Raw genomic sequence first — 25,615 nt, 5'->3', positions numbered from 1 at the left:
TAGATTCTTTCTCCTTCAGACGCCCCAACCATCAAAATAGCACTCTTATTAGATTAGGTTTCCTAATTAAAAGTTGCTGTTGATCGTGTATCTGAAAGTTCCTAGAATTTTGCAATATTGTCCTTTTCCCAACGTTTATTAATAGAGTGTAGTGTTTCCAGCGGAGAATGCAATGGCAACCCACTCCAGTACTCTTGCCTGGAAAATCCCATGGACGGAGGAGCCTGGTAGGCTGCAGTCCATCGGGTTGCTAGGAGTTGGAGACAACTGAGCAACTTCACTTTCACTTTTCACTTTCATGCTTTGGAGAAGGAAATAGCAACCCACTCCAGTGTTCTTGCCTGGAGAATCCCAGGGACGGGGGAGCCTGGTGGGCTCCGTCTATGGGGTCACACAGAGTCGGACACGACTGAAGTGACTTAGCAGCAGCAGCAGCAGCAGTGCTTCCAGACAGAACTAACCCTGTTACACACAGATCCGGAGGGAATGACATCGGAGTCATTTGTGCATTCTGGGAGAGGGTCTGGCTTGATCTTCAGGGCGAAGTTTTTTAGACTCAGAAGGTGACTCCGAGGAGGTGTGTGGAGATGCCCCCTTCCCGTATGTGCTGTGTTCTCAAAGTTGGTGAGCTTTTTGTCTTGGTAATTCCCTTTGGCTTCATTCCCAGCATTTTCCAACTACATGAGGGTTTGCCAAGATTCCTTCTATGGCTGTAGCTTCTGTATCTGCCAGAACTGGACTGTTCCTTCATCTCTTTTGTAAACATATGAAGTTGCTAGTGGGCCTCTTCGGTTTTTGAGATTTTGCTCTCCCCATATCTAATGATCCAGTGACCAGAGAAGACTTTATCTCTACCTTCCCTGGCTTACTCAAATGCTTTTTCATTTTTCAGTTTTCTAGCAACTTATCTTACAGATCGTCCTGCTTCCATTAAAGGCTACAAGAGAAGGCCCTCATTTATTTGTTTGTTTTATTTATATTTTTTGGCTGTGCTGTGTGGGATCTTAGTTCCCTGACTGGGGGTTGAAGACACAGCCTCAGCAGTGAAAGTGCCAAGTCCTAACCACTGGACCACCATGGAATTCCAAGAGGGCCTATGTTTTTTTTAGAGAATGATTGTAAACTCAACTCTGCCCGTCCAATATGGTAGTCACTAGTCACATGTGGCTATAATAATTAAATTTGACTAATTTAGAATTAAATGAAAAATTGAACCCACTTGTCGCACCAGCCACTGGCATTTTCAGTACTCAGGAGTAGTGGCTGGCAGGACCCTGCCGGGCAGCTCAGATGCAAACACTCCCATCAGGAAAGCTCTACTGGGCAGTGCTGCTGACGATTCCACTCGCTTTATGGATACGAGGACTCTGCTTACATAGACCTTCTTCTTTCCAAAGTTGATTTTGAAGGGTTGGCTTCTGTTGGTATGTTTCTTTATATGCAATTATTTAAAAATATAAATAGAGACTTCCCTGGCGATCTAGTGGTTAAGACTCCATGCTTCCAAATGCAGGGAGTGCAGGTTCAATCCCTGGTCAGGAAACTAAGATTCCCACATATCATGCTGCCAAAAAAAAAAAAAAAGATTAAAAAAGTATAAATATTGGAAAGAGCAATGATTAGCATATTTCCATGGGGGCTGTCAAAGGCACAGCCAAACCACAGAAGTGCTGGTGCTGCCAAAGCCTCTACATTTGGTTACATTTATTCTAACTTTTATACGTCTAACCTTTCCATTGTGAATGGAGGATTACTCCAACAAATTGTGCACAAATCCCTTGGTTTCTTGTTCCAAGTTTAAATTCCACCATTGGCCACTAGGGGGCGATGGTAGCCTACTGAATATTCTCTAAAGACCACGTAAAATCAGATTCTTGGCAATGGATAATTTTGCCTTTTCTCTCAAAAATCTTAGACTATTTCTCATAAAAATTACAAGTATCCCACAGTGTTGTCTTTTTTTAAGTTTTATGTTCATTTATGTTTAAAATTTTATTTTAATTGCAGTATACTTGATTTACAATATTGTGTCAATTTCTGCTATACAGCAGAGTGACTTAATTATACACATAGAGACATTCTTTTTTTTTTTTTTTTGAGACATTCTTTTTTAAACTATCTTTTCCATCATGCTGTATCATAGGATGTTGAATGTAGTTCCTTTGTGCTGTAAGGTAGGACTTTGCTTTTTATCCATCCTGTATGTAATACTTTACATCTGCAAATCCCAAATTCCCAATCTTTCCTTCCCTCATCCACAGGTTTAATTTCCTATAGTTGCCCAATGAAAAAGGGAAAGGAAAAGAAGCATTTAATAATTTATCTTCTATGTTTCCTTGTGATAATTTTCTACCCCCAAGAGGGCAAATTTCAAACCTGATTCGATGCTTAAAATCCTGAGTTGACTCACAACTTTATGACTGTGCTCTGATGATAGCACATTAGAAGGAATTCTTGGTCAAACAGAAAGTCAGAATGCTGAAGAATTGATGCTTTTGAACTGTGGTGCTAGAGAAGACTCTTGAGAGTCCCTTGGAGAGCAAGGAGATCAAACCAGTCAATCCTAAAGGAAATCAACCCTGAATATTCATTAGAAGGACTGATGCTGAAGCTGAGCTCCAATCCTTTGGCCTCCTGATGAGAAGACCTGACTCATTGGAAAAGACCATAATGCTGGGAAAGATTGAAGGCAGGAGGAGAAGGGGATGACAGAGGATGAGATGGTTGGATGGCATCACTGACTCAATGGACATGAGTTTGAGCACGCTTCAGGAGTTGGTGATGAACAGGGAGGGAGGCCTGGTGTGCTGCAGTCCATGGGGTCGCAAAGACACGACTGAGCGACTGAACAACAGCAACATAAGCAGAGGGTGGAATGTTCAGGACTCTAAGGCAACACCCAGAATGATTTTCAAACTAAGATTAAAAAATACGATTACGAAGTAGTTATAAAGTCACAGATATAGAGAACAAACTTGTGGTTACCAAGAGGGAAAGGACAGGAGGAGGGCTAAGTTGGAAGACTGGAATTGACATAAACACACTGTTGTTGTTCAGTCGCTCAGTCGTGTCCGACTCTCTGTGATCCCAAGGACTGCAGCTCACCAGGCTTCCCTGTCCTTCACTATCTCCCGGAGTTTACTCAAACCCATGTCCACTGAGTCAGTGATGCCACCTAACCATCTCATCCTCTGTCGTCCCCTTCTCCTCCTGCCTTCAATCTTTCCCAGCATCAGGGTCTTTTTTGAGTTGGCACTTCGCATCACGTGGCCAAAATATTGAAGCTTCAGCATCAGTCCTCCCAATGAATATTCAGTGTTGATTTCCTCTAGGATTGACTGGTTTGATCTCCTTGCAGTCCGAGGGACTCTCAAGAGTCTTCTTCAACATCAAAGTTCAAAAGCATCAATTCTTCAGTGCTCAGCCTTCTTTATGGTCTATCTCTTACATCCATACATGACATGGAAAAACCATAGCTTTGACTAGACAGACCTTTGTCTGCAAAGTAATGTCTGCTTTTTAATATGCTGTCTAGGTTAAGAGAAGACTCTACATATGGACATCACCAGATGGTCAACACCGAAATCAGATTGACTATATCCTTTGCAGCCAAAGATGGAGAAGCTCTATACAGTCAGCAAAAACAAGACCACGAGCAGACTGTGGCTCAGATCATGAACTCCTTATTGCCAAATTCAGACTTAAATTGAAGAAAGTGGGGAAAACCATTAGACCATTCAGCTATGACCTAAATCAAATCCTTTATGACTATACAGTGGAAGTGAGAAATAGATTTAAGGGACTAGATCTGATAGACAGAGTGCCTGATGAACTATGGATGGAGGTTCATGACATTGTACAGGAGACAGGGAGCAAGACCATCCCCAAGAAAAAGAAATGCAAAAAAGCAAAATGGTTGTCTGAGGAGGCCTTACAAATAGCTGTGAAAAGAAAAGTGGAAAGCAAAGGAGAAAAGGAAAGATACACCCATTTGAATGCAGAGTTCCAAAGAATAGCAAGGAGAGATAAGAAAGCCTTCCTCAGCGATGAATGCAAAGAAATAGAGGAAAACAATAAAATGGGAAAGACTAGAAATTTCTTCAAGAAAATTAGATATACCAAGGGAACATTTCATGCAAAGATGGGCTCAATAAAGGACAGAAATGATATGGACCTAACAGAAGCAGAAGATATTAAGAAGAGGTGGCAAGAATACACAGAACTGTACAAAAAAGATCTTCACAACCCAGATAATCACAATGGTGTGATCACTGACCTAGAGCCAGACATCCCGGAATGTGAAGTCAAGTGGGCCTTAGAAGAAGCATCACTATAAACAAAGCTAGTGGAGGTGATGGAATTCCAGTTGAGCTATTTCAAATCCTAAAAGATGATGCTGTGAAAGTGCTGCACTAAATATGTCAGCAAATTTGGAAAACTCAGCAATGGCCACAGGACTGGAAAAGGTCAGTTTTCATTCCAATCCCAAAGAGAAGTAATGCCAAAGAATGCTCAAACTACCACACAATTGCACTCATCTCACAAGCTAGTAAAGTAATGCTCAAAATTCTCCAAGCCAGGCTTCAGCAATATGTGAACTGTGAACTTCCAGATGTTCAAGCTGGTTTTAGAAAAGGCAGAGGAAGCAGAGATGCGCTGGATCTCTGAGAACATCCCCTGGATCATTGAGAAAGCAAGAGAGTTCCAGAAAAACATCTATTTCTGCTTTATTGACCATGCCAAAGCCTTTGACTGTGTGGATCACAATAAACTGTGGAACATTCTTCAAGAGATAGGAATACCAGACCACATGACCTGCCTCTTGAGAAACCTGTATACAGGTCAGGAGGACATGGAATAACAGCCTGGTTCCAAATAGGAAAAGGAGTATGTCAAGGCTGTATATTGTCACCCTGCTTATTTAACTCATATGCGGAGTACATCATGAGAAACGCTGGGCTGGAGGAAGCACAAGCTGGAATCAAGATTGCCTGGAGAGATATCAATAACCTCAGATATGCAGATGACACCACCCTTATGGCAGAAAGCAAAGAAGAACTAAAGAGCCTCTTGATGAAAGTGAAAGAGGAGAGTGAAAAAGTTGGCTTAAAGCTCAACATTCAGAAAACTAAGATCATGGCATTTGGTCTCATCACTTCATGGGAAATAGATGGGGGAACAGTGGAAATAGTGGCAGACTTTATTTTCTTGGGGTCCAAAATCACTGCAGATGGTGACTGCAGCCATGAAATTAAAAGATGCTTGCTCCTTGGAAGGAAAGTTATGACCAACCTAGACAGTATATTAAAAAGCAGAGACATTACTTTGCCAACAAAGGTCCGTCTAGTCAAGGCTATGGTTTTTCCAGTAGTCATGTATGGATGTGAGAGTTGGACTATAAAGAAAGCTGAGTGCCGAAGAATTGATGTTTTTGGACTGTGGTGTTGGAGAAGACTCTTGAGAGTCCCTTGGACTGCAAGGAGTTCCAACCAGTCCATCCTAAAGGAGATCAGTCCTGGGTGTTCATTGGAGGGACTGATGTTGAACCTGAAACTGCAATACTTTGGCCACCTGATGTGAAGAGCTGACTCATTTGAAAAGACCCTGATGCTGGGAAAGATTGAGGGCAGGAGGAGAAGGGGACGACAGAGGATGAGATGGTTGGAGGGCATCATCGACTCAATGGACATGGGTTTGGGTGGACTCTGGGAGCTGGTGATGGACAGGGAGGCCTGGCATGCTGTGGTTCATGGGGTCGCAAAGAGTCGGACACGACTGAGCAACTGAACTGAACTGAACTAAACTAGGTTAAGGAGCTACCGTATAGCACAAGGAATTCTTCTCAATATTCTGTCATGACCTACCTATATGGGAAAATAATCTAAAAAAGAGTGGATATATGTATGTGTTCGAATGATTCACTTTGCTGTACAGCAGAGATGAACACAACATTGTAAATCAACTACAGTCCAATAAAATTAACTTTAAAATGTGGCAATCACCCCAAAGTTCTGAATCTCGGAGTGGAGACTTCACAGGAAGCAATGCCAGGCAGTTAGGTCCCAGCTTCAGGGGCTGAAGGGAGACTGAGGGCAGAGGCCGATCCCCATGGCTGAGGGCCTGGCATGAAGGGCATACTTTTCTGAGGTTTTCTAACAAGGACAGAGTCTCTAGTCTCTCTCAGGGCAGGGATAAATGCATGCTAGAATCTCCAGATCCAGCATGAATCTGCCAGCCCAGACCACAGTCAGGGGGTTGAGGAGAGGAAACACGGCATGGTGTGACCTCAACACATGGTGAGTGGACCCCAGAGCTTGGAGTCCACAGGGTCGTCAGGGAGTAACTCACTGCACCCCAAGGTGACAGTCTGTCCAGGTTGGGGTGCTCCACTGGCAAGTATAGACACCTCCCCGCTGATGGGCCATTTTCAGCATCACTAGGAGCTGGGCGGCCCAGGCCCCGTGATGGATCAGGTGGGTGGACACAATCCCAGCTGTTTCCTGCTGACCATTCAGGGACCAGTGGGCTTGAACGTGGCCCGGATAGAAATCGGTCACGTGTTAGACGAGCAGATTGTGTTCCCGCAGGGTCTCCAGCTTGGAGGGGCGACATTCACTTTAGCTTGGACTAGGAGTGTGGGAAAGAATCTTGTCATGACAGAGGAGACAGATAAAGCACATGTTAAGTGATTTTCTTGCCAAACTGACTTTTACCTAAAAAAAAAAATTAAGTTGAAGTATAGTTGATGCACATGATTATATAAGTTACAGGTGTACATTACAGTAACTCACTATTTTTAAGCCAAATTGACATTTAGATGCGAAAGATAAATATATCAGCCAATGAGCTACTTGAAGGCAGAAGATGGGGGAAAGAGTTGGAAAAACAGAACAAAACATTCAAATTTCCCAAGAAAGACCTTGTCAGACATAATAGAGAGCAGAGAGGAACAGGAGAGGGTCAAAGCTGGCACCCTGTAACACTCTATAACACTTTTGCCAGAAACGTCTAAGCTGGTAAGTAATATTCTTTGAACAGAAATCTTGAACCTGTTATGAAGCTACCTAAACTGACATTTCCCCATTTTGCTCAAAAGGATGTATCATCCTGCCAAATACGATTTTGGCATTAGAATATTATCAGCCAACAGCCTTCTTTTGATCTCTCAGTCTGATATCCTCATTAGAAAAAGAGAAGAAGAGAAGTAGCTTGATTCATTCTTTCAATGTGTTTCCTAGTTTCCTCCTGCAACTCCAAAACAACAACAAAAGACTGTAGCAAGAGTCAGGAACGCGGTGTTCCTTCTGTGTTTAATGAGCAGGAAGTCTGGCTCTTTCTCCTGCTGGTCTCCCCCACCGCCCTGTGACGCCTTCTGGGTTCAGGCTGCTCAGCCTGGACCCTATTAGGGCGTGGCGATGGGGCCGAGAGCCCGCCCCTTCTGTGACGCCAGAGCCCACGCCTCCCAGGGGCTCCCCTCCCCCGCCCTTCCTCTCAGCTCTGCACTGCAGGGTGGGGCCCTTGTCCAAGGGTCTGTGCATGGGGTCCACGCTGCCCTGTCTCAGTCCCAGGAACTCACTCTGGATATTCCACTTTGGGGCAGTTTTTCTTTTTTAAAGATTTTATGTAAGTATGCTGCTACTGCTGCTAAGTCGTTCAGTCGTGATCGACTGACTCTGTGTGACCCCATAGACGGCAGCCCACCAGGCTCCCCCGTCCCTGGGATTCTCCAGGCAAGAACACTGGAGTGGGTTGCCATAATGTGATAATTTCTGCTGCATAGCAAAGTGACTTAGTTATACATATACATCCTTTTTCAAATTATTTTCCATTATGTTTTTTTTTTTTTTTTTTCAGTTATACATATATGCTATGCTATGCTAAGTCGCTTCAGTCGTGTCCGGCTCTGTGCGACCCCATAGACGGAAGCCCACCAGGATGCCCCGTCCCTGGGATTCTCTAGGCAAGAACACTGGAGTGGGTTGCCATTTCCTTCTGCAATGCATGAAAGTGAAAAGTTAAAGTGAAGTCGCTCAGTCGTGTCGGACCCTCAGCGACCCCATGGACTGCAACCTTCCAGGCTCCTCTGTCCATGGGATTTTTCCAGGCAGGAGTACTGGAGTGGGGTGCCATTGCCTTCTCCGATTTTCTATGCCTATGAGTCTCTAGGAGAAGGCAGTGTTATCCCACTCCAGTACTCTTGCCTGGAAAATCCCATGGACGGAGGAGCCTGGAAGGCTGCAGTCCATGGGGTAGCTGAGGGTCGGACACGACTGAGCGACTTCACTTTCACTTTTTCCTTTCATGCATCGGAGAAGGAAATGGCAACCCACTCCAGTGTTCTTGCCTGGAGAATCCCAGGGACGGGGGAGCCTGGTGGGCTGCCGTCTATGGGGTCGCACAGAGTCGGACATGACAGAAGTGACTTAGCGGCGGCAGCATGAGTCTCTAAATTCATTTGTGTCTTTTCTTTAGATCCCACACATAAGCAATATCATGGGATATCTATCTTTCTCTGCAGTAGACCTACTGTTTCACAGGCGTTTCCCATAGAAATGTTGTTAAGCCCTCAGTGATTCAGTGTCATTTTGATGCCACCTTGTACGGGAGTCACTACTCCCCTGGCCGCCCCGCCCACTCCCCCAGGCTTGACTTTATTCTCCCCACTTCTTTCAGGGGCATCTGGAGACCCCAGTATGTTAACTGGTTTATGCATGTCTGAATCACAGTTGTGGGTCAAGGGCGTATCTCTCCCACAGGGTCCAGAGCAAGATGTGGGGATATGAATGAGTATCTGTCTCGGTTGGGGGAGTTTTCACATAAACTAGTTCACTGTTCTCTTACTCATGGTCTTGGTGGTGAGTTGGAACCAGAAACTAGGAGGTATTATGAGGATTTGATACAGGAACCTGAAAGTCAGAACATCACGTTACGGGTCCGGGCGCCCAGAGCGGGAGGCCATGTCCTGTTTCCCACGTCTTCTCCGGCCTGCCCTGGTCCACGGGCCAGAATAGCAACCCCCTCCCTCCAAGGGAGCAAACAGGCCAGTGGTGTCCTTAAAAGAAGTATTAGTAAATATAGAGTAACCACTTAAAATGAGCATAAGCAATGCATTTACAAAAGCAAGAGAAGTTACTACATGAAAACAAAAACCTAGGGGATGTGGGGAAACTATGAAGTTCTAGGTGTAAAAAATACAATGGTCCAATGGAAAACCATGTTAGCAAGAATAACTAGTGGGAGATGCAACTGAAAACCAATTAGTAAGCTGGAGGACTAAAGAACTCTCCTAAAGGCGAAATGCGACAAGTGCCCAGTATGGATAACAGAATTTCATAAAAATAAAGACTGAGGGACATTCCTGGTAGTCCAGGGGCTGAGCCTCTGAGCTCCCAGGGTAGCGGGCCCAATGGGATCCTTGGTCGGGGAACTGGATCTCACAGGTCACAACAAAGATGATAGATCCTGTGGGCCGCAACTGAGGCTTGGCACAGCCAACTACATAAATGAACAAATTACATATAAATAAATGTTTTTAAAATTGATAAAAATAGGAGAAAAGAGTTACAGAAAGAAAAAAGACGACTTCTCAGGATTAAAAGAGAAAGGGGCTCCATAATGTCCTACAGGAAGATAAAGACAAGCCCGTTTTAGATACATAAAATGATATTTTAAAATAGCGGACAGTGAGGGCTTCGCCAGTTGCTCAGTGATAAGGAATCCACTTGCCAGTGCAGGAGATACAGGTTCGATCCCTGGTCAGGGAGGATCCCACATGCCTTGGAGCAACTCAGCCCATAGTGAAAGTCACTCAGTCGTGTCCAACTCTTGCAACCCCATGGACTGTAGCCCTCAAGGTTCCTCTGTCCATGGGATTCTCCAGGCAAGAATCAGCCCAGGCGCCACAATTATTGAGCCTGTGCTCTAGAGCCTGAGAGCTGCAACTACGGAGCCCATGTGCCTCAGCTACCGAAGCCTGTGTGCCCCAGAGCCTGTGCTCTGCAACAAGAGAAGCCGCTGCAATGAGGAGACCAGGTACTGCAACCAGAGTAGCCTCCGCTCGCAGCAACTAGAGAAGAGCCTGTGCACCCATGAAAACTCAGCACAGCCAGCAATAAAAATAAAAAAATAAAAGTATTTTAAAAGTCGCAGAAAAGTGAGAAAATTCTAAAAGATTCTAGATAGACGGACATCAGGTTTCCTAACATCAACACTGGATGAAAAGAGACATTGGGATAATATTACTTAAAATATTAAAGAGAAAAAAGTCAAACAGAATTTAATACATCAGCTAAATGTTATTCAAAATGATAGTATAATAAAAAATGTTCTCAGGCATACAAAGCTTCAGAAGGTTTGCCACACAAGTACTCATGTTTAAAATACTTTGGGAGGAAGTATTCCAACAAGATAAAACGTTGTTGCTGCTGCTGCTAAGTTGCTTCAGTCGTGTCCGACTCTGTGCGACCCCATAGACGGAAGCCCACCAGGCTCCCCCATCCCTGGGATTCTGCAGGCAAGAACACTGGAATGGGTTGCCATTTCCTTCTCCAATGCATGAAAGTGAAGTCACTTCAGCCGTGTCCGACTCTGTGCGACCCCATAGACGGCAGCCTACCAGGCTATTCTGTCCATGGGATTTTCCAGGCAAGAGTACTGGAGTGGGTTGCCATTGCCTTCTTGGAGATAAAATGTTAGGAGGTGCCAAAAAGGTATGGGAAGTAAGGCTGATCAGAAACCTTGGCGAAGGAGAAGTATTTGAATGTATTTGAAAGTATGCTAAGGTGCTTACCTGGTTAGAGGGAAGAAGGCGGAGGTATAGAGAACACTTAAAAAAAGAGATGGAATGTATGTGCCCCAATGCTCCTCGTCACACTGTTTACAACAGCAAGGGCTTGGAAGCAACTTAAATGTCCACCAACGGGTAAATGGATAAAGATGTGATGTGTGTGTGTGTGTGTGTGTGTGTGTGTGTGTGTGTGTATACATAATGGAATAATACTCAGCCATAAAAAATGAAATTATGCCATTTGCTGCAACATGGACGGACCTAGAGATTATCATACTGAGTAAAGTAAGTTAGAAAAACACAAATATCATGTGATATTGCTTATATGTGGAATCTTAAAAAAATGGTACAAAAGAACTTATTAATAAAGCAGAAGTCAAGTCACAGATGTAGAAAACAAACTTACAGATACCAAGGGAGAGAGAGAGAGGATAAATCGGGAAATTGAGACTGATATACACCCACGGCTATACACAAAATATATAACTAATAAGGCCCTAGTCTATAGCGCAGGGAGCTCTAGTCAATACTCTGTAACCACCTATATGGGAAAAGAATCTAAAAGGAGCGAATATATGCACATGTGTAACTGATTCACTTTGCTTTACAGCAGAAATGAACGCAACATTGTAAATCAACTCTACTTCGATAAAATTAATTTAAAAATAGAGATGATGAAGACTAAAAAAGGAAAAACTAGAATATTGAATTAAATACAGTATTAGAAACAAGTCCAAATACAGCAATAATCACAATAAGTATGGCTGAAATGGGGCAATGGTGGCCTGTGTTCACCAAACCATTATATTTTCCTGAACACGCGGCTGAACTGCATTTCCCAGCCCCTCGCACCCTGGCAGGGTCATGGTCTAATTCACGCCAATGGAATGTGAGCAGACACGGCATGGGGTTTCTGGACCAGAGCCACACGAGCAGATGCGCCTTCCTGAGGCCCTCTCCTGTCTGCAAAGCTGGAAGCAAAAGGCTTTTCAACAGTGAGATGCAAGAGGAAGCCAGTCTGGGTACATGAGGCACTTTTAAAGAAATGCTATAGGTATAGAGGGCTTCCCTTGGGGCTCAGATAGTAAAGAATCTGCCTGCAATGTGGGAGACCCAGGTTTGATTCCTGGGTCTGGAAGATCCCCTGGAGAAGGGAATAGCAATCCACTCCAGTATTCTTGCCCAGAGAATTCCATGGGCAGAGGAGCCTGGCAGGCTACAGTCCATGGGGTTGGAAAGAGCTGGACACGACTGAGCGGCTACATTTTCAATTTCATAGGTGCAGAATGTCTCGCCTGCCTTGAACAGCAAGCACATGGGTTAAAAATAAACCCATATTTTGTCAAACCACTGAAGTTTCTGTGCTTTTCTGTGGCAAAAGTAAGTTTGCTCACTTTGACTAATAATATATGAATTGAATCACCAATTAGAAGACAGAGACTGTCAGACTGGAAAACCCAAAACCTATACGATATTTAGGACAGCTACATCGGAAAGGGTAAAAACTCAAGGATAGAAAGAGATATATCAAACAAATGCTGACAAAAAGAAAGCTGTGTAGTGTATCAGTATCAGACAGGGAAGACTTTAAGACAGAAAGGTTGCCAGTACATATTGGGAAACAGCTCAATTCACTGAGAACACGATAATTCTCAAAAGTATGCATTTAATAGTTGAAACATAAACAGGGCAGAAATGATTCCCCAAATAGAAACACATAGAAAAATCTACAGCCACAGTTAGAGATTTAAATACACCACTCTTAGTTATTAACAGATCAGCCCCCAGATAAGGAAAGATACGAGAGATTAGAACAACAAAATCAATACTCTTGGTCCAATAACATTTACAAAATTCTTCACCCAACAAGTAGAGCGCGTGTGGAGCGCTGACCAAAAGCAACTACACTGCAAGCCATAACGCAAGTTTCAGTGCATTTCTAAGATGTATCAGAGTGACAAGATTCTTGGATTATAAAGTCATTAAGTTAGAAAATAACAACAACAACAAAACTCTTACGCTTGTCAATTTTCATATATTTAGAAATAAAAAGCATTCAACACTCAATTGCTGTAAAATAAAGAAGCGGCATTCTTGATCACAACACTCAATTGCTGTAAAATAAAGAAGCGGCATTCTTGATCACAAGCATTCTTGGGTTTGGCAGTCTATCCTCTCACCGTTTGAAGGTTCTAACTCTTCAAAGGAGAAAGGTAGGACAGGACCACTGTTCCCACAAAAATATCTGTTGGCCATCACTCTGCGCTAGGCATTCGTCTAGATCCTGGGGAATGGAAACAAAAAGAACCAAGGCTAGGGGTCCCCATAAACTGTGCCACCAAAATCCATCAGTACTCATAATCTGGTTAGTTTGAAGTCAGAAGTCTCTATCTACTCCACTTGGTGCAGAAAAGAACACCAGAGCGGGCATTTGTGCCAGAAAGCAGTCCATAACCTGTTGCCCAAGAATCACCTAGGGAGCACGCTAGACACACAGGTCCCCTGGCCCCACCTGTGGAAAGGCTACTTTAACTCAGGTCAGGATGGAACCCAAGAATTCGTATTTTTAACACACTCCATGGCTGATTCTTCTGTGTGGTCAGGTTTGGAAACTGATGATTTCTCAGATCCCTTCGAAGTTGAAAATTATTTCTTTCATCATTTTTGACACATTGCCTTCAGATATTTGGTTAGACTTCTGTTTACCAGGACAGAGAATTAACTTTACATATGTTTTACATTAGACTAAATTCTGCCAATGCCTCCCATTGTGTGTGTGTGTGTGTGTATGATCAGTCGTGTCTGACTCTTTGCAACCCCGTGGATTGTAGCCTGCCAGGCTCCTCTGTCCATGGAATTTTCCAGACAAGGATACTGGAGTGTGTTGCCATTTCCTTCCCCAGGGGATCTTCCCCACCCAGGGATCCAACCCGGGTCTCTTGCATCTTCTGCACTGGCAGGCGGATTCTTTGCCAATGTGCCACCTGGGCACTCCATGCCTCCCATTGGCTGAGCCCAATTGGAAGCCAAAAATAAGGGTGATTTGGTCCATACAGGCCAACCTTCAGTCTGAGATGGGGCACAGGGGACCTGGACGAACTCATGGAGGCCACCCAGTGCTCTCTGCCCTGCTCAGAACAGCCCGCTGGAGTTCTTTTGTACTCTAAACATCTCTAACAATGATACATTTTCCCTCATATAATGAAATAAAGTAATAATTTTAAACATGATTTAAAGCCTCTAAATATTTTTTGCTACTGTGTATCCAACAAGTGTCAGACTTTATTTCTGGGGGCTCCAAAATCACTGCAGATGGTGATTGCAGCCATGAAATTAAAAGATGTTTACTCCTTGGAAGGAAAGTTATGACCAACCTAGATAGCATATTCAAAAGCAGAGGCATTACTTTGCCAACAAAGGTCCGTCTAGTCAAGGCTATGGTTTTTCCAGTGGTCATGTATGGATGTGAGAGTTGGACTATGAAGAAAGCTGAGTGCCGAAGAATTGATGCTTTTGAACTGTGGTGTTGAAGACTCTTGAGAGTCCCATGGACTGCAAGGAGATCCAACCAGTCCATTCTGAAGGAGATCAGCCCTGGGATTTCTGTGGAAGGAATGATGCTAAAGCTGAAACTCCAGTACTCTGGCCACCTGATGCGAAGAATTGACTCATTGGAAAAGACCCTGATGCTGGGAGGGATTGGGGGCAGGAGAAAAAGGGGACGACAGAGGATGAGATGGCTGGATGGCATCACCAACTCGATGGACGTGGGATTGGGTGAACTCCGGGAGTTGGTGATGGACAGGGAGGCCTGGTGTGCTGCAATTCATGGGGTCGAAAAGAGTCAGACACGACTCAGCGACTGAACTGACCTGAACTGATTCAACGTTTCCCTTTTAAAATTTCTATGTAATTTTTTTTCTTGGCTGTGCTGGAAAAAAAGATTTTGTGGGATCTTAGTTCCCCTGACAGGGATCGGACCCACGTCCCCTACAGTGGGAGTTTGGAGTCTAACCACTGGATCGCCAAAGAACCTCCATATTTATTCTATTTTTCAACTCCAAATTGGTCCACAAAGACTTCCAAGATAAGTAGGAGCCCCTACCCCACGGATCAAAGAGGATTTGCGCTTCGATGGCCTTTTCTCTGCCTTCAAAGGGTCCCCCTTGGAGGATGTAGGAACCCTGGGTCTAAGGCCCTCCCACCCCTCCTGACTTTCCTGTGGACAAGCCTCCCTGGGGCACCTGGGCCCACTGACCTCTTCCATCTTCTCATCCAGGCGCTTTCCTTCGCATCTTCCCCCAGCAACAGCTACCCCAACTGAGAGAATTTCTCTGATTGGCTGAACACAGCAGGGGGCTCCCCACCCCCACCCCAGAATCTGTTTGCTTCCTCTTTACCTCCACCTTCTTCCTTTACCCCCAACACCAAGCGGGACTTATTTGGTTAAAGCGCCAGAGGGCAATGGTCCTCAGGGGGAGGCTGGTCCTGGGACTGCACACCTTGATGACCCTCCTGAGCCTCCAGGAAGTTGGGGCCATCAAGGGTGAGTGCTGAGGGCGCTGGGCGAGGAGAGGAGATTACGGGCGTGGGGTTACCCTTGCGATGATACAGAGTGTGAGCGGTTCCTCTCCGCTGGTTTACGGCAACTTCCGTTGCCAAGAGACTCCCCATCCCTCTCACTTCGATCAGGTCTGTCCTGGACCTAAAATACAGGCTCAGCCTGGCCACACTAGCCATGTTCTGGTGCCTCCTGTTCCTCCTTCCTTCCTTTCGTTTTTTAAATTTTTTTTTTTTAACTGTGGACCATTTTTAGAGTCTTCATCGAATTTGTTACAACATTGCTTCTGTTTTATGTTTTGGTTTTTTGGACGTGCGGCATTGTAGGATCTTAGCTACCCTCTGGCCAGGGATCGAACTTGTAACCCCTGCACTGAAAGGTGAAGCCTTAACCACTGGACCACCAAGAAAGTCCCCTTCCCCCCTCTCTGAGACCCAGACCTCCATCTTGCTGCCCAGCATCCTGATTTTTTAAAACAACTTTTATGTATTTATCTACTTGTGGCTGCTCTGGGTCTTCACTGCTGTGCATAGGCTTTCTCTAGCTGCAGCAAGCCAGGCTGCTGTCTAGTTGCAGTGTCTCGGCTTCCCTTACTGTGGAGCACAGGCTCGAGGGGGCCAGGGCTCGGTAGCTGCAGTGCACCAGCTTAGCTGCTCCATGGCATGTGGAATTTCCCCAGACCAGGGATCAAACCCGTGTCCCCTGCATTGGCAGGTGGATTTTTATCCACTGTACAACCAAGGAACTCCATCTTTTTTTTTAATTTATATTTTAAAATTTTGTGGCCAAGATGCACAGCATGTGTGATCTTAGTTCCCTGCCCAAGGATCAAACCCGCCTCCCCTGCATTGGAAGCATGGAGTCTTAACCACTGGACTGCCAAGGAAGTCCCAGCATCCTGATTTCTGCAGAACTTCCTGGTTTGAAATGTGCCCATTCACCTCCAGCTCTAGTACCATATTTTTTACCAGGTCAATAGAGAGTTGTTTATGTCTTTATCCTGCTCTGTTCACGAGCTCCTTGTCTGCAGGGCCCACAGCTGTTTTGTCTATATTCCTGGGGCCTGTATCGTGCTGCCCACACGGTGATTTCTCATGACTGCTCTGCAATTAATTTCATAGGATTATCAAGCCATCTTATCCACCGTCACCTAAACCCTAATTTCTAGAAAGCTGAGCCTCATTCATGTCAAGAGACACATTTAATCATAATGCGCTGAGCAGAAGAGATGGGACATGAACTTTGAACTTTGAATTCCTTTTCTATTGCTCTCTGCAATACCTTGGGCTGCCTTTTTCTACCCTTCTTAATTCTTACTCCTACAGCCATCTCCTGTTTTCCTTCACACCCACTTAAACTGCATTTCTGTGCCCACGGATGCTTTTTTTTTTTGCCTTTGTTTTAAAAATTGAAGGATAATTCAGTTCAGTTCAGTTGCTCAGTTGAAGGATAATTGCTTTACAGAATTTTGTGGTTTTCTGTCATACATCAACAAGAATCAGCCATGGGTACACACCCATGTCCCCTCCCTTCCAAAACTCCCCCCCATCTCCGTCCCCACCCCACCCTTCTAGATTGTCACAGGGCCCCTGTTTGAGTTCCCTGAGTCATACAGCAAATTCCCACTGGCCGTGTATTTCACATATGCAATTGTAAGTTTCCATGTTACTCTCTCCATGCATCTCACCCTCTCCCTCCTCCCCTCCCCCCTTGTCCATAGGTCTGCTCTCTATGTCTGTTTCTCCATTGCTGCCCTGAAAATAAAGTTACAAGTACCGTCTTCTTAGATTCCATATATATGTGTCATATACAATATTTATATTTCTCTTTCTGACTTACTTCACTCCGTATAAGAGGCTCTAGGTTCGTCCACCTCTTTAGAACTGACTCAAATCTGTCCCTTTTTATGGCTGAGTAATATTCCATTGTGTATATGTACCACAACTTCTTTATCCATTCATCTGTCAATGGGCATCTAGGTCGTATCCACGTTCTAGCTATTGTAAATAGTGCTGCAATGAACAATGGGATACATGTGTCTTTTTCAGTTTCGGTTTCCTCAGGGTATATGCCTAGGAGTGGGATTGCTGGGTCATATGGTGGTTTTATTCCTAGCTTTTTAAGGAGTCTCCATACCGTCTTCCATACTGGCTGTATCAGTTTACATTCCCACCAACAGTGCAAGAGCGTTCCCTTTTCTCCACACCCTCTCCAGCATTTATTGTTTGTAGACTTTTTGATGGATGGGCATTCTGACTGGTGTGAGGTGGTATCTCATTGTAGTTTTGATTTGCATTTCTCCAATAATGAGTGATGTTGAGCATCTTTTCATGTGTTTGTTAGCCATCTGTATGTCTTTGGGGAAATGTCTGTTTAGGTCTTTTTTCCCACTTTTTGATTGGGTTGTTTGTTTTTCTGGTATTGAGTTGTATGAGCTGCTTGTGTATTTTGGAAATTAATTCTTTGTCAGTTGTTTCCCTTGCTATTATTTTCTCCCATCTGAGGGTTGTCTTTTCGCCTTGTTCGTAGTTTCCTTTGCTGTGTGAAAGCTTTTATGTTTAATTAGGTCCCACTTGTTTATTTTTATTTCCATTACTCTAGGAGGTAGGTCATAGAAGATCTTGCTTTGATTTATGTCATCAAGTGTTGTGCCTATGTTTTCCTCTAAGAGTTTTATAGCTTCTGGTCTTACATTTAGGCTTTTAATCTATTTTGAGTTTCTCTTTGTGTATGGCATTAGGAAGTGTTCTAATTTCATTCTTTTGCATATAGCTGTCCAGTTTTCCCAGCACCACTTATTGAAGAGGCTATCTTTGCCCCATTGTATATTCTTGCCTGCTTTGTCAAAAATAAGGTACCCATAGGTCCGTGGGTTTATTTCTGGGCTTTCTGTCTTGTTCCATTGGTCGATATTTCTGTTTTTGTGCCAGTACCACACTGTCTTGATGACTGTAGCTTTGTAGTATAGTCTGAAGTCAGAAAGATTGATTCCACCAACTCTGTTCTTCTTTCTCAAGAGTACTTTGGCTATTTGGGGTCTTTTGTGTCTGTAGACAAATTTTTATATTTCTTTTTGTTCTGGTTCTGTGAAAAATGCCATTGGTAATTTGATAGGCATTGGATTTAATCCGTAGATTGCAATTGGTAGTATAGTCATTTTCACAGTATTGATTCTTCCTACCCAGGAATATGGAGTATCTCTCCATCTGTTTATGGCATCTTTGATTTCTTTCATCAGTGTCTTATAATTTTCCATATACAGTTCTTTTGTCTCCTTAGGTAGGTTTATTCCTAGATATTTTGTTCTTTTTGTTGCAGTGGCGAATGGGATTGATTCCTTAATTTCTCTTTCTGATTTTTTCACTGTTAGTATATAGAAATGCAAGTGATTTCTGTGTATTGACCTTGTATCCCATGACTTTGCTGAATTCACTGATTAGCTCTAATAGTTTCTTTTGGGTTTTCTATGTATAGTATCATGTCATCTGCAAACAGTGAGAGTTTTACTTCTTTTCCTATCTGGATTCCTTTTATGTATTTTTCTTCTCCGATTGCTGTAGCTAGGGCTTCCAAAACTATGTTGAATAATAGTGGTGAGAGTGGACACCCTCACATTGTTCCTGATCTTAGAGGGAATGCTTTTAGTTTTTCACCATTGAGAGTAATGTTTGCTGTGGGCTTATCATATACGGCCTTTACTATGTTGAGGTAGGTTCCTTCCTTGCCCATTTTTTGAAGCTTTTTTTAATCATAAATGGGTCCTGAATTTTGTCAAAGGCTTTTTCTGCATCTATTGAGATGATCATATGGTTTTTATCTTTCAGTTTGTTAATATGGTGCATCACGCTGATTGATTTGCGTATATTGAAGAATCTTTGCATGCCATGGGTGCTCTTAACCTCAGTTAGTTTCTCCTCGTCCCACCCCTACTCTTCTCGTCTCACGCACAGGACCCCACTGGACCGGTGATCAGAGTCAAGATTTAACTCTAGGGTCACAAGCCTGAGTTTAGGTGGTCTCTCTTCTTCCAGCGCAGTGTGCTGGGCCAAACCCTTGCCTCTGTGCTGGCCAGCCCCTCCATCCTCTCCCTTCCAACCCTCAGCAACTCCTCTGCTCTCCAGGGACCAACTCAGTGTCAGAACAGGGCTCTTCCCCCATGCAGAACCCAGGATGAGGCATAGCTCAGAGACTCAACCCATCACACCTGATGGATGAGAGCTGATACCTTTTCTTTTCTCCCCCGACCCTGAACTCACCCAACACAGCTGACCACATGGGCTCCTATGGACCAGCCTTCTACCAGTCCTATGATGGTGCAGGTCAGTTCACGTATGATTTTGATGGAGAACAGCTGTTTTCTGTGGATCTGAAGAAGAGGGAGGCTGTGTGGCGTCTGCCTGAATTTGGCAACTTCGCCTACTTTGACCCGCAGAGCGGGCTGGTCAGTATCGCAATGATCAAAGCGCATCTGGAGGACTTGGTGAAGCGCTCCAACGGCACCAGAGCCCCCAACGGTACCAGGCCCTTCCCCTGTCCACCCCCAGGCCCCCAGCAAGCAGAGGAGGTCCAGAGAAGCCTCTGCCCCACCCCTCAGGCCTCTGTTGGCTCCCTGGCCCCACTCTCAAAATCTGAGACTTGTATTCAACCCTTTTCTTTCCCAGGAGGTTCTAGATCTCCTCAGATTCCTTCAACAGCCTCTTCCTGTAGGAATGACCCCTCCTGCCTGGCAGATACGGCAACTCCTGGGCACCCCCTGTCCCTTCAGTCTCTTGTCCCTCTGTTCCCCGCTTCTGCCCTGGTGTCACCAGCCCAGAGCATCCACTGCTCTCAGAAGGCTGATACCAGGAAGCACCCCTCAGTCCACCCTGACGAGGCCCCAGCTGGAGGCTGCTCCTGTGGGATTCAAGGCCTGCTTCTTCCTAGTGTCCCCCAGAGTGGCCGTGCTGCCCAAGTCTCACGTGCAGCTGGGCGAGCCCAATGTCCTCATCTGCATCGTGGACAAAATCTTCCCCCCGGTCATCAACATCACCTGGCTGCGCAACGGCCATCCCGTCACCCAGGGCGTGACCCAGAGCAGCTTCTACGCGCAGCCTGACCACTTGTTCCGGAAGTTCCACTACCTGACCTTTGTGCCCTTGGTGGACGACTTCTACGACTGCAAGGTGGAGCACTGGGGCCTGGACCAGCCGCTCTTTCAGCACTGGGGTACGGAGCCCCCTCCCCGCTACCCACCTCAGACCTGTGCATCCTTCACCCTGAACCCCTTTGCAGGACCCCCTGACCCTCCCTTTCTCTCCCAGAGCCCCAGGTGCCCACCGCGCTGCCTGACACCACAGGGACTCTGGTCTGTGCCCTCGGCCTGGTCCTTGGCTTAGGGGGCTTCCTCGGGGGCATCACCCTCATCATCACGGGCACGTGCCTGTCCAGCACCCCCAGGTGCTCCGGGGGTCTGGGGGAGGAAGGTGGGGACCTGCACAGGATGGGGGTGGAGGACGAGAGATTCCGGGAGGGGAGCAGGGACAAGCAGAGGGGAGGCGAGGGGGTCAGGTTGGAGGGAGGTGGGCAGAGAAAGGACCCAGAATTGTGAGCTTGAACCTTGATCATGTGGTTTTTGCTACTTTAGGTGATGGCCCTTCTGAGAGAAGCAAGTGTGAGACACCATTCAGCTTCCTGGCAAGTTTCTGACGGCCCTTGCCTGCTCAGTGCGACTCCACCAAGTTCATCATGCTGACTTTGAATGGGATCAACCCTTGTCCTATAGGTCTCCTCCTTTTTGGCCCCCATACTCATGGCAGGGAGTTGTGGGGAACCAATGCGTTCCTTTTCCCAGCCCCAACACACACACATGCGCACACACACACACACACACACACACAGTTTATTGGTCTACCCAAAGCCCTGGCCAGCAGCAGTAAAATTTTAAACAATGTTTGCACAGTGTCCATCTTCCCAGGCCTTAGCCAGTTCTCTAAGGGTGTAAGGGACACTAGGGGAACTCCCAGGTGGCTCAGTGGGTAAACACTCTGCCTGCTCTGCAGGAGATACGGGTTTGGTCCCTGGATCGGGAAGATCCCCTGGAGAAGGGCATGGCAACCCACTTCAGTATTCTTGCCTGGAGAACCCCATGGACAGAGGAGCCTGGTGGGCTACAGTCTGTGGGGTCCCAAACAGTTGGATATGACTGAAGGGACTAAGCATGCATGCAAAGGACTCTAGGGTCTGGAAGAGGGGATTTCTGGTGATGGCCATTGAGCGTGACGTGCTACTGGGGACTGGCATTCATTCATGGGCCAATCTAGCTATGTCTTGCTTCATTTGACTCATCAGCGTGGCCCCCTTGTGTGTCACTTGTGAACGGACCATTTCACATGGACGTCATGAAATTTATATCCTGAATTCAGATTTGCCCCCAAAGGGATGCAGAGTATTCTGTTCATTGCCAACTCCCCCAACCGATGACAGTTCTGAAGGACACCAGGCAAGGGAACATTCATGGAAACTTCACTCTTACTCAGATTTACCGTCATGAAGAGGCCAATGGTATCCAGCTGTGATGTAGATGCTATCTCCTTTTCCTGCATTCGCTAGCATTCCATGCATGACAAAGAGAGGCCAAGGCTTGGGTAGGATGGGCACATTCTCCGTCTGAGGTCCATCACATCAGGTAGGAGGGTAGAGAGTAGTGATCTACTACTTCTCAAGGTATCTGTGAGAAGGGAGGTCTAGGAGATATCTCTCTGAATCCTCTTTAAATCTGTGGCCTAGGGCTTCCCAGGTGGTGCTAGTGATAAAGAACGTGCCTGCCTAACGCAGGAGACATAAGAAACGCAGTTTCAGTTGCTGGCTCCGGAAGATCCCCTGGAGGAGGTCATGGCGACCCACTTCAGTGTTCTTGCCTGGAGAATCCCATGGACAGAGGGGCTTGGCAGGCTACGGTCCATAGGGTCACAAAGAGTCGGACATGACTGAAGTGACACCACGCACGCAGAAGGTTTTAGTTTACTGTGAACAAAATCTAAAGTACACCCAAAGCAATAACCAGCTCTACAAAGTAGTTTATGAAGTGAAGTGAAAGTTGCTCCATTGTGTCCATCTCTTTGCCACCCCAGGGACTATACAATCCATGGAATTCTCCAGGCCAGAATACTGGAGTGGGTAGCCTTTCCCTTCTTCAGGGGGTCTTCCCAACCCAGGGATCGAACCAGGGTCTCCTGCATTGCAGGCAGATTCTTTACCAACTGAGCTATTATATCAGGTACCAAATGAATGGTACAGACTGGTGGTTTTCAAACTGAATACACAGAAGAATCACTTGGGAGCCTTTTGATGAGTACAGGCTACTCCCAGATCTACTGAATGAGTATCTCTGGGGTGGAGAGAGTGGTGACAGGGACTCTGTAATTTTTAACACGCTCCAGATGGTGCTGATGAAGTCGTTCTGGCCCCAGGCTGGGGTCTGGGGATGGAGACTGGCTGGTGCCATCGGAGGTCGTCAGAAGAGTGGATCCCTGAGGTCTGAGTGATTTGGGAAGACTTTCTGGAAAACCTGGGCCGTTTAGGGCGTAGAAGTTGAGCAAGGGACTTCCCTGGTGGTCTCGTGGTTAAGACTCTGCCCTTCCAACACAGGGGATGTGGGTTTGATCCCTGGTTGGGGAACTAAGCTCTCACATGCCAGGTGACACAGCCCCCGCCCCCAATAAAGAAGAAGCTGAGCGTAATACAGGTATGTAGGGGCAAGAAAGGGTTTGGAATTGTGAGCGTTTTGTCCTGGAAAAGAAAGAAACGAAGAGATTATGGGCACTCCGTGGGCTTCCCGGCAGAGAGTGAGGTGGGGGGTCACAGACCAGGAGAGGACTTGGGTGGGAGTGAGGGAGGGCTGTCCTAGGCGTGATTTTTGTTTGCCAGTCAGTCACGGAAACGCTATTAGAATAATCACAGACACAAGAGAGGGTGTTTACAATAAAGATGCTGGAGTGGTACCCAGAACCCAAGTGTGGGTTTGAGTCAGGCGCACAGGGAGCAGAACTCAGAGCTGAAGCGCCAGCAGAGCCCAGCGCCCAGCCCTCTCTGGGCCGCAGACGCCCTGCTCTCTAGGTCCCTGAGCGCGTCAGCCGTGTTCTCTCTGTGTGGACTGACTGTCCTGTTCAGCCGACCTGCCGATCTCGTGGGTCTTGTGTGTGTGTGTCACCTCAGCTCTAGCCACCCACGGAGACCGTGTCTCTCAGCCACAATTTAAAGTTATTGAAAAAACAAACGATTGCCCAAACTTAGGGAAAGTGTCCACCCCGGCCCACGGGGATCAGATCCCACGGTACAAACGTGATGGCCGGCGCCCACCTCTGAGGTGAGGAGTCGGGTTGTCCTCAGAGAAAGAAGAGGGTCTTGGAAGACACCATGAGAGATGTCTGGCTCCATCGCGCCCTCATCTCTGTTGATCTTTTACTTAAAAGTTAACTTGATGCATCCTTGGAAAAGTGTTTCCCTGATCTCTGTCCTAATGTTTAATAAAGTTGTTAAAATTGTCCTCTTTTGAACAGACAGGGGGCAGGTGGTTGGGGGAGGATGGAATGGGAGACTCGGGTCAGCAGATGTAAGCTTTTATATATGGCACAAGGAGCAATACTCAATTTTTGTTGTTGCTCAGTCGCTTAGTCGTGTCCGACTCTTTGCGACCCCATGGACTGCAGCACACCAGGCTTTCCCATCCATCACCATCTCCCAGAGTTTGCTCAAACTCTTGTCCATTGAGTCGGTGATGCCATCCAACCAGCTCATCCTCTGTCGTCCCCTTTTCCTCCTGCTCTCAATCTTCCCCAGCATCAGGGTCTTTTCAAATGAGTCAGCTCTTCGCATCATGTGGCCAAAGTATTGGAGCTTCAGCTTCAGCATCAGTCCTTCCAATGAATGTTCAGAGTTGATTGCCTTTAGGATGGACTGGTTTGATCTCCTTGCTGTTCTAGGGATTCTCAAGAGTCCCTATCCTGTGACAAACTATAGTGGAAAAGAATATGTAAAAATGTGTGTGTGTGTGTGTGTGTGTGTAACTGAAGCACTTAGCTGTGCAGCAGTAGTTAAAGATACATAGTAAATCAACTGTACTTAAATTTTTTGTGCCTCATTTTTTGATCAGAAGTGTGCTTTTCTTCACTATGCCTATATTACCCAGAAGTCACCAGAAGCAATTTGGAAGGAATATGGAGCAATTCCAAATCTTTTAGGTTTATGTATTTGGCCTCATGCTCACGTTATTTTCTTCTAGTCTCAAAGTCTTTCTCTTCGGGTCCCTTAAAAAAAAATATTGTTATGCATTTTTGATCTGACTTCTTTCAGTCTCTTTTAGAGTAGATAGTCAACTTCTTTTCTGTATTTTCAAATTCTACCCCCTTTCCAGGGTTCCCCTCCATAGATAATAAAAATACCATCGCTTTCATATATTGAGAACAGGAAGCCTCCTCTCTGTCCTGTAACCCCCAGCCCACCCTGCAAGCTCCTCCCAGCCACTCTCTCTGAAGGAGACTTCTACATCAGCTGCCTCCACATCTCCTTTTCTGATGGATTTTCTTTCTTAAAATTTTAATTTTTAACAAAGTAAGTTTATCCACATAGTTTAGAGAGTCCAATAGTTCTGCCAGATTTGCTTAAAAAAGTTTTAGTCACTGCCTCCCTTCCGATCCTGTCCTTCCCCCCAGAGTTGATTAGTGAAAGTGAGAGTCACTCATTCGTGTCCAACTCTTTTCGACCCCATGGACTACACAGTCCATGGAATTCTCCTGGCCAGAATACTGGAGTGGGTAGCCGTTCCCTTCTCCAGGGGATCTTCCCAACCCAGGGATCAAACCCAGGTCTCCCGCATTGCAGGTGGATTCTTTACCAGCTGAGCCACAAGGGAAGCCCAAGAATACTGGAGTGGGTAGCCTATCCCTTCTCCAGCGGATCTTCCCAACCCAGGAATCAAACCGGGGTCTCCTGCATTGCAGGCGGATTCTTTACCAACTGAGCTATGAGGGAAGCCCAGAGTTGAAAACTTTCAACTTAAAATTTTTTTTTCTTTACTTCTTTATTTATTTGGCTGCATTGGATCTCAGATGTGGTGTGCAGGCTCAGTAGTGGTGGCCTGTGGGCTCAGTGACTGCCTTGTGGAATGTGGGATATTAGTTCCCCAACCAGGGATCCAACTTGCGTTCCCCACACTGAAAGGAGATTCTCAACCACTGGACCACCTGGGAAGTCCTTTCCAATGTTTTTAACTAATTCTGTTGGTGCTGACC

At 45.8% G+C, this 25,615-nt stretch overlaps 1 protein-coding gene across 4 annotated transcripts; it reads left to right on the top strand.

Annotated features, from left to right (window-relative positions):
• The first annotated feature begins 15,195 nt into the window (after positions 1-15,195).
• BOLA-DOA (major histocompatibility complex, class II, DO alpha) lies at positions 15,196-21,278 on the top strand. 4 transcript variants are annotated; one of them, XM_059880355.1, is made up of 5 exons: positions 15,196-15,332; positions 19,613-19,666; positions 20,271-20,552; positions 20,648-20,809; positions 20,971-21,278. In XM_059880355.1, exons 1-5 carry the CDS (start codon positions 15,251-15,253, stop codon positions 21,030-21,032), a joined length of 642 nt encoding a protein of 213 aa, XP_059736338.1. In that variant the 5' UTR covers positions 15,196-15,250; the 3' UTR covers positions 21,033-21,278. The 4 variants fall into 4 exon arrangements, with proteins under 4 accessions (XP_059736338.1, XP_010816352.1, XP_010816353.1 ...); XM_010818050.4 differs by having other exon boundaries at positions 19,613-19,861; NM_001205920.1 differs by having other exon boundaries at positions 15,222-15,332; positions 19,613-19,861; positions 20,648-20,783.
• Positions 21,279-25,615: the final 4,337 nt, after the last annotated feature.

This window comes from Bos taurus, chromosome 23 (assembly GCF_002263795.3).
Source record: "Bos taurus isolate L1 Dominette 01449 registration number 42190680 breed Hereford chromosome 23, ARS-UCD2.0, whole genome shotgun sequence".
Taxonomy (NCBI): domain Eukaryota; kingdom Metazoa; phylum Chordata; class Mammalia; order Artiodactyla; family Bovidae; genus Bos; species Bos taurus.
Note: the sequence above shows the minus strand (reverse complement) of the source record. Positions and strands in the feature narration are given on the sequence as shown.

What these genes read in the sequence shown, in the direction of transcription:
- BOLA-DOA (XM_010818050.4), top strand. Translation starts at nt 15,251, where the DNA reads ATGGTCCTCAGGGGGAGGCTGGTCCTGGGACTGCACACCTTGATGACC. An exon ending in GCCGCTCTTTCAGCACTGGG is followed by an intron (nt 20,553 to 20,647) that starts GTACGGAGCCCC and finishes TTTCTCTCCCAG; the next exon opens with AGCCCCAGGTGCCCACCGCG. An exon ending in CGGGGGTCTGGGGGAGGAAG is followed by an intron (nt 20,810 to 20,970) that starts GTGGGGACCTGC and finishes TTGCTACTTTAG; the next exon opens with GTGATGGCCCTTCTGAGAGA.